The 5,569-nt window shown below is 35.5% G+C and overlaps 1 protein-coding gene and 1 non-coding gene across 2 annotated transcripts; both read left to right on the top strand.

The window, feature by feature from the left end:
- The first annotated feature begins 1,067 nt into the window (after positions 1-1,067).
- LOC113273325 (F-box/kelch-repeat protein At3g06240-like) lies at positions 1,068-3,773 on the top strand. Its single transcript, XM_026523066.1, has 4 exons — positions 1,068-1,157; positions 1,625-2,280; positions 3,003-3,058; positions 3,216-3,773. The coding sequence occupies exons 1-3, from the start codon at positions 1,068-1,070 to the stop codon at positions 3,019-3,021; spliced, it is 765 nt and encodes a 254-aa protein (XP_026378851.1). The 3' UTR covers positions 3,022-3,058; positions 3,216-3,773.
- Positions 3,774-3,921: 148 nt separating this feature from the next.
- Positions 3,922-3,995, top strand: TRNAN-GUU. The gene has a single exon. It is a non-coding gene; the product is annotated as a tRNA-Asn (tRNA).
- Positions 3,996-5,569: the final 1,574 nt, after the last annotated feature.

The following is a 5,569-nucleotide window of genomic DNA, read 5'->3' as shown; positions in this document are numbered from 1 at the left end:
CATACTTCTTCTAAAACATCGCCCATGTTGATATATAAACTCCTTATCAACATTGCTTGACCTGAAATCTTCAACTTGTGTTGTATTTATATCTCTGTATAAACCATTCTCATTGAAAGTAACATCCCCACTTCTGATAACTTTGTGGCCTCATAGTCCCAAAGTTTATACCCAAAAGCATCACCTCCATAACCAGTGAATATACAAGCTTGAGTACCTATCTTAGACCTCTCATCGGGGCTAACATGAACATAACCAATCCAACCAAAAACTTTCAAATAGGAAAGATTTACATTTTTTTCGGTCCAAACCTCCCCTGGTATCTTGATATATAATGGACTACTAGGTGTCATATTGACACTTGGAGAACTCTGTATGTTTTTATTCATGCATATATTCTAAGTTTTGGATTATCGAGTGTGTACCCTTTCTGGACTTGTTTTTATTTTATCGTAGAGAAATAAACCAAGACTAAAATCTGAACATGGCGGTCTAGTCTGTGATCATGAAAACTCTGATAAATTCGATACTACAATATACTCCCTCCATTTTTCATACTATCACTTTTAGAAACCGTGTCATATTGAAAAAGTGATAATATATTTTTTTTAGAATCGGGGAAATACAAATTTGTATGTAATATGAATTTTTTGAAAGTTATGTCCACTCTGTCTTCAAATGTGTTGTTCCTAAGTTGAGAAGTCTCAAAATCAGAGAAATGTATAAAATATATTAATGCTAGCAACAAGGATTGAACCTTTGACCTTCTTGTTTAGAAACATGTGTTTGTACTCGTAGTTGCTTCCTTGTTCTATTTTGGAAAAAAATCCAAACAAAAACTCTATTCGAGCCGTACAAAATTTGTACTGTCCCCATGATAAGTGGCCCCTGTTGTCCTCTGTCGGGACCCACCAGGACCCAACTAAAAAAAATGTGAAAGCTTTTTAAAATGCTGTTTTGGTGTGGTTTAATATCTCGGTTTGTTTAGAACATCCCAAATCCAAACCTAAACCCCCTGGTGAGCGTCTTCTCACTACCAGAAGCGGAAGAAGAGAAAGAGGCAAACAATGTCGATATCAATTTCAAATCTTCCAGAAGACATCTCCCAAGAGATTTTATTGAGGTTACCAGTCAGATATCTCCTGAGATTCAAGTCTGTCAGTAAGTCTTTCCATTCCTTAATCCGAAGCTCTAATTTCATCAATAAACACATTAATCATAGTATCCAAAGCAACAATGTCATGTTTATTTCCCCCGACTATGTTAGGAGGAAATCCCAATTCATTTCATTAAACCCGTTAATAAATTTCCCATCAAATTCAGATGGGTTTATTATTGAGCATAAAGATTACCAATTTGAAACTCCATCCGGTCAAAATCATTCTGAAATTGATTCATTCTGCGGTTCATTCTTATGGCTTATTATGTTTCATCGCAACTTTTGTATTTAATGGTGATTATGACATAGAAAAACAGATTGCTAATGGTGATTATTACATGGAGGAATAGATTGTTCTGTTGAATCCAGCGACTAAGGAGTTTAAGAAAATACTCGTTTCCACGAAAAGTAAGTGATAGGAGGGCATTGATAAGAAGTTTGCTTTGGTTTGGTTATGAATATTAGATTGATGATTACAAGTTGGTTAGAGTTGAGAGGTTTGAGGAATTTGACAGACCTGTTAAGGAGAGTTTTGAGGTTGAGGTCTATACATTGGGAACGGATTTGTGGAGAAAGATTGGAAATGTATCTTGCAAATTTGAAAAACATCAACCTGGAGTGCTTGTTAATGGTGCACTTCACTGGTTTGTTATTTCCTGCGTGGAACAACTGAAAGTTCTAGTCTCTTTTGATATTGCGAATGAGAGGTTTGTGGAGGTACCATTGCCTAAAGAACGTTTGACTTACCCGGAAGAACCTTTGGAAGATGCTAAGTATGAGAAACATGTGGCGGAGCTGGGAGGGTGTCTTTGTTTAGTTTTTCATGTTTTTGGTGTTCGAGTTGATGTGTGGGTAATGCAAGAGTATGGAGTGAGGGAATCATGGACTAAAAGCTTCACGATTACTGAAGTTCAAGAGACTATTACCAAAACATTCAATTTGAGGCTCAAATGGAGTTTTGGGAACAATAAGATTTTATTGCAGGGCGATGACAAGTTAATCTTATATGACCAAAAGAGCGATAGATATTGGAAACTTGCGGTTTGTCAAACTAATTCAGATGCAGTTAAAGTAAAGGAAGAACAAGAGGATTCAATGGAGCTTGAAGAAAACTGGAAAAGGTAAGATTTCTCACCTGTAATATATCCCGTCTTATGTGAAAAATGAAAGTTGTGAAAATTAGAAAAAGAAAAGGTGACCAGGAAAAGGGACTTTAGATTTTTGTTTTTCGTTTGTCACCTTCTATAATGTATTCGGTTTTGAGGCCCTATTTGTTTTTACATCTTTGTAGGCCTTCTTCTAGGTGTTTATTGATAGAATTTCAGTTGGCCTTTTATATGAAACTTCTTTTCCTCGAGTATAGCACGTCTTGGGCAGACATTGTTTGAACTTTATGTGTCATTCCTAACCATTATTGTTGGTATTTAGGAAGTCAGCTTTATCGCTTATTATTTAGCTTTCGAGAGGCATAGTATGTTGTAGGCTAAATATATGAATGTGTATGTGAAGTTGTTTGTCTCAGAGTCCTCCAAGTCGGTGATGCTGACATGAAGATTCCAAGGAGGACCAAATGTGATTTTATAACTCTTGGTCTTTCTTTCGTACTGAACTAAATCTCTTTGTAGAAAAGATCCCATCGTGGTTTGTTCTTCTATTGTTATACAAAGATATTTTTTTGAAAGGTGTTATACAAAGAAATTGGTTGATTGAAAAAGCCTGATGAACACTAACCGTTGAACATTTGACTTCATGACTAATGTGGTTATGCTTTACAAGTTTAATTCTGTGTCAATGAATATTTGATGAAGCTTTGCTGTTAAAAATGCTTCAAACCGCTTTTCAGTTTTTATCAGAGACTATAGTCCAAAGAAGAGCTGTGCGTAAATGTAGACATCACAGGTATACACATTAGTTAGGCCCCTGCTGCCTCTTTAGTATGCTACTGCACCTTTTGCACACATTACCATCTTTTCCTATATTGCTTTAAATTTCTCTTCCACATCAGTTACTGGCACTTTCTTGTGCTAATGTTTCATGCTTTTATTGACTGCAACAGTTGAACTTGCACATTATCCCTGAAAATGGATCCGGTTTCGACGGTGGAGGAATTGGGAGTTTTGGGCGCTGGACCACCTATTTCAGGGTCTTGCTTTATGGATTTTGTTCTTTTCTCATCCTTGTCATTTTGAACTGACACTAGTTTCCGGAGGAAAGGTATCCAGAATATGAACACCAACTACTGAACCATGTAGCTCCTAAAAGCACTGCTGAATTTTGTTGATAGGTAAACCTTTTGGTTCTTTTCTTTACTAGAATTGCGATGAATACGGTTCTTTTTTTTTAAAAACTAAACAGTCTTGCATTTTCTTTCCGAAAACTGGAATACCAAGTGTTTCGTAAAAATAGGGATGCCTGGCCAGTTTTTGCTATTATCTACAACTTGTCTGTCATGCTTAATATGCATCCAGCATAAAAATTAGCAGCTAGTACTTGACTGCAAATGCTCTCTACATCATTCCTTACTCTTCCTTGTTGTAACTTGTAAGTTTGTAACCATTTCATTTTCGTCAGTGCGATGATTCAAGTTTATTTTCATCTACATCTTAACCACTGGGCGGGGATAATTGTCCCGTCGCTGCTAGCTACCAGAGAGCAAAAAAAAAAAAAAAACCATGATTTTGCTCATGGTCGGAGATAGTGCACTGATTATGGTGTGGCTAGAAACCAGGATATTAATTTAAGATTCCGAAGATGGACAAATAGCTGGAATAGCTCAGCTGGTTAGAGCGTGTGGCTGTTAACCACAAGGTCACAGGTTCAATCCCTGTTTCTAGCGGTTTTTAATTATTATTTTTTTGTGATTTTTTGACTGATCGGCCGAGCCAGGAGAGATTAATTTTATTGCAGGGTACAACTGAGTATACTCAAGATTGTTTCTGATTTCACCGACTCATTGCAGTAATTTCGTTTGTAAAGCACATTTGAATAATCAATAAAGCATCTGTAAAATTATGGTTGCAGTAAATTTATCCCATAATAACTCTTTTAGTCTTCTACTCCTCACTGTTGTTCTTCGTGATAGATGATGCAAAGACGACGCAAATAATGACTTGCAACACAAATGCATCATGCAGAGAGTCTCTGCATCTACTCAGACTCAACTAACCCTTAATTTTTTTCTTGGAAGATATTCTCAGTCAGTTGCTTGGTTCTTCGGCGACCCCAACTATGAGTATTTCCCAGTATTTTCTTCTTACTTTTTACTTGCAGTTTCCAGTTACTAGTGCAAGTTCGCAATATGTCAGCAATGTAAAGAAAAAGTCAATCCAGAAACAAATATAATTTGGAAAATGTACCAGTGAGTTTAATGATGCTTCTAATTTGCTAACTTTCAGAATCCCATCAACTAAGGTATTGACACGAAAAATATCTGCCAAATAATTGCATTTTCAAACGTTCATAACCATTTAATAGGTTTGGTTCATCAAAATTAAATACAGTTTTTGAAGAACTTTGGTGAGATTTTCCATTAAAATTTAGCTTAATTTGTCTCTAATTAAAAACCATGAAACGGCTAGAAACTTATTATACACAAAATTGGTTAAAAAGACCAAAATCAACAATTCCTGGGTGAAAAAGACTTGTACATTTTGACACTGTTTAAATGGACAAAAATTAAAAAAGATACTGTTTAAATGACCAAAAATTTAACCAGTTTCATCCTCCCAATTTTCAAATACTTTTTCTTATTTTTAATTTAAACATGATGTATCCAGTTTCATTGCTATCTTTTTTGTCCATTTCACCCATATTCATTTTTACTCGTCCATTTGAACCATGTTTTAAAAATATTTGGACAAATGACCCATTTTCCGCTTATTATATGGGGCTTTTAATACTTGTCCATGTATATGGATAAATCTATTATGACGAATAATAGCCCATAGATTGGTCTATTCTATAAAAAAAAAAATCAATTGGTGTAACGTGGGTTTATTTCTAGGAGTCACACATGACAATGTGAATAAAGTGAACTTGGAATGACACTTTCCTCTTGATGAACATACTTAGGAGCATATAATATATGGCCATTATTCTGAACCAGAAGTAAATAATTTGGAGAAGTTGTGAAAAATAATGTAGTGCTGCTGAATCGGAAACCTGGATACTGTTGGAAACAAAGCACTATAATCAAATTACACAAAGAAACCGCTGAGTCGCGTACTAGGTCGCTATCTTTAAGGTGTTTCGCGACTCTGCCTCTTGATTGTGCTAGCAGTCAGTTTTTTGTCGAAACCCTATGGGATAAAACAGCTTATCTCTTTCGATTTCTCTGCACTGAGAAATCGAATCAATAATAACTCTTTCAACAACACTTGCTCAGAAAAACTTGACGAAATAAAAATAACG

The sequence above is a fragment of the Papaver somniferum genome, chromosome 4 (genome assembly GCF_003573695.1).
Source record: "Papaver somniferum cultivar HN1 chromosome 4, ASM357369v1, whole genome shotgun sequence".
Classification (NCBI taxonomy): Eukaryota; Viridiplantae; Streptophyta; class Magnoliopsida; order Ranunculales; family Papaveraceae; genus Papaver; species Papaver somniferum.
Note: the sequence above shows the minus strand (reverse complement) of the source record. Positions and strands in the feature narration are given on the sequence as shown.

Excerpts from the sequence above, each read along its gene's own strand:
- LOC113273325 (XM_026523066.1), top strand. The coding sequence starts at position 1,068 with ATGTCGATATCAATTTCAAATCTTCCAGAAGACATCTCCCAAGAGATT. Across the intron at positions 1,158-1,624 it reads ATCTCCTGAGATTCAAGTCT|ATTGATGATTACAAGTTGGT; the intron begins GTCAGTAAGTCT and ends TATGAATATTAG.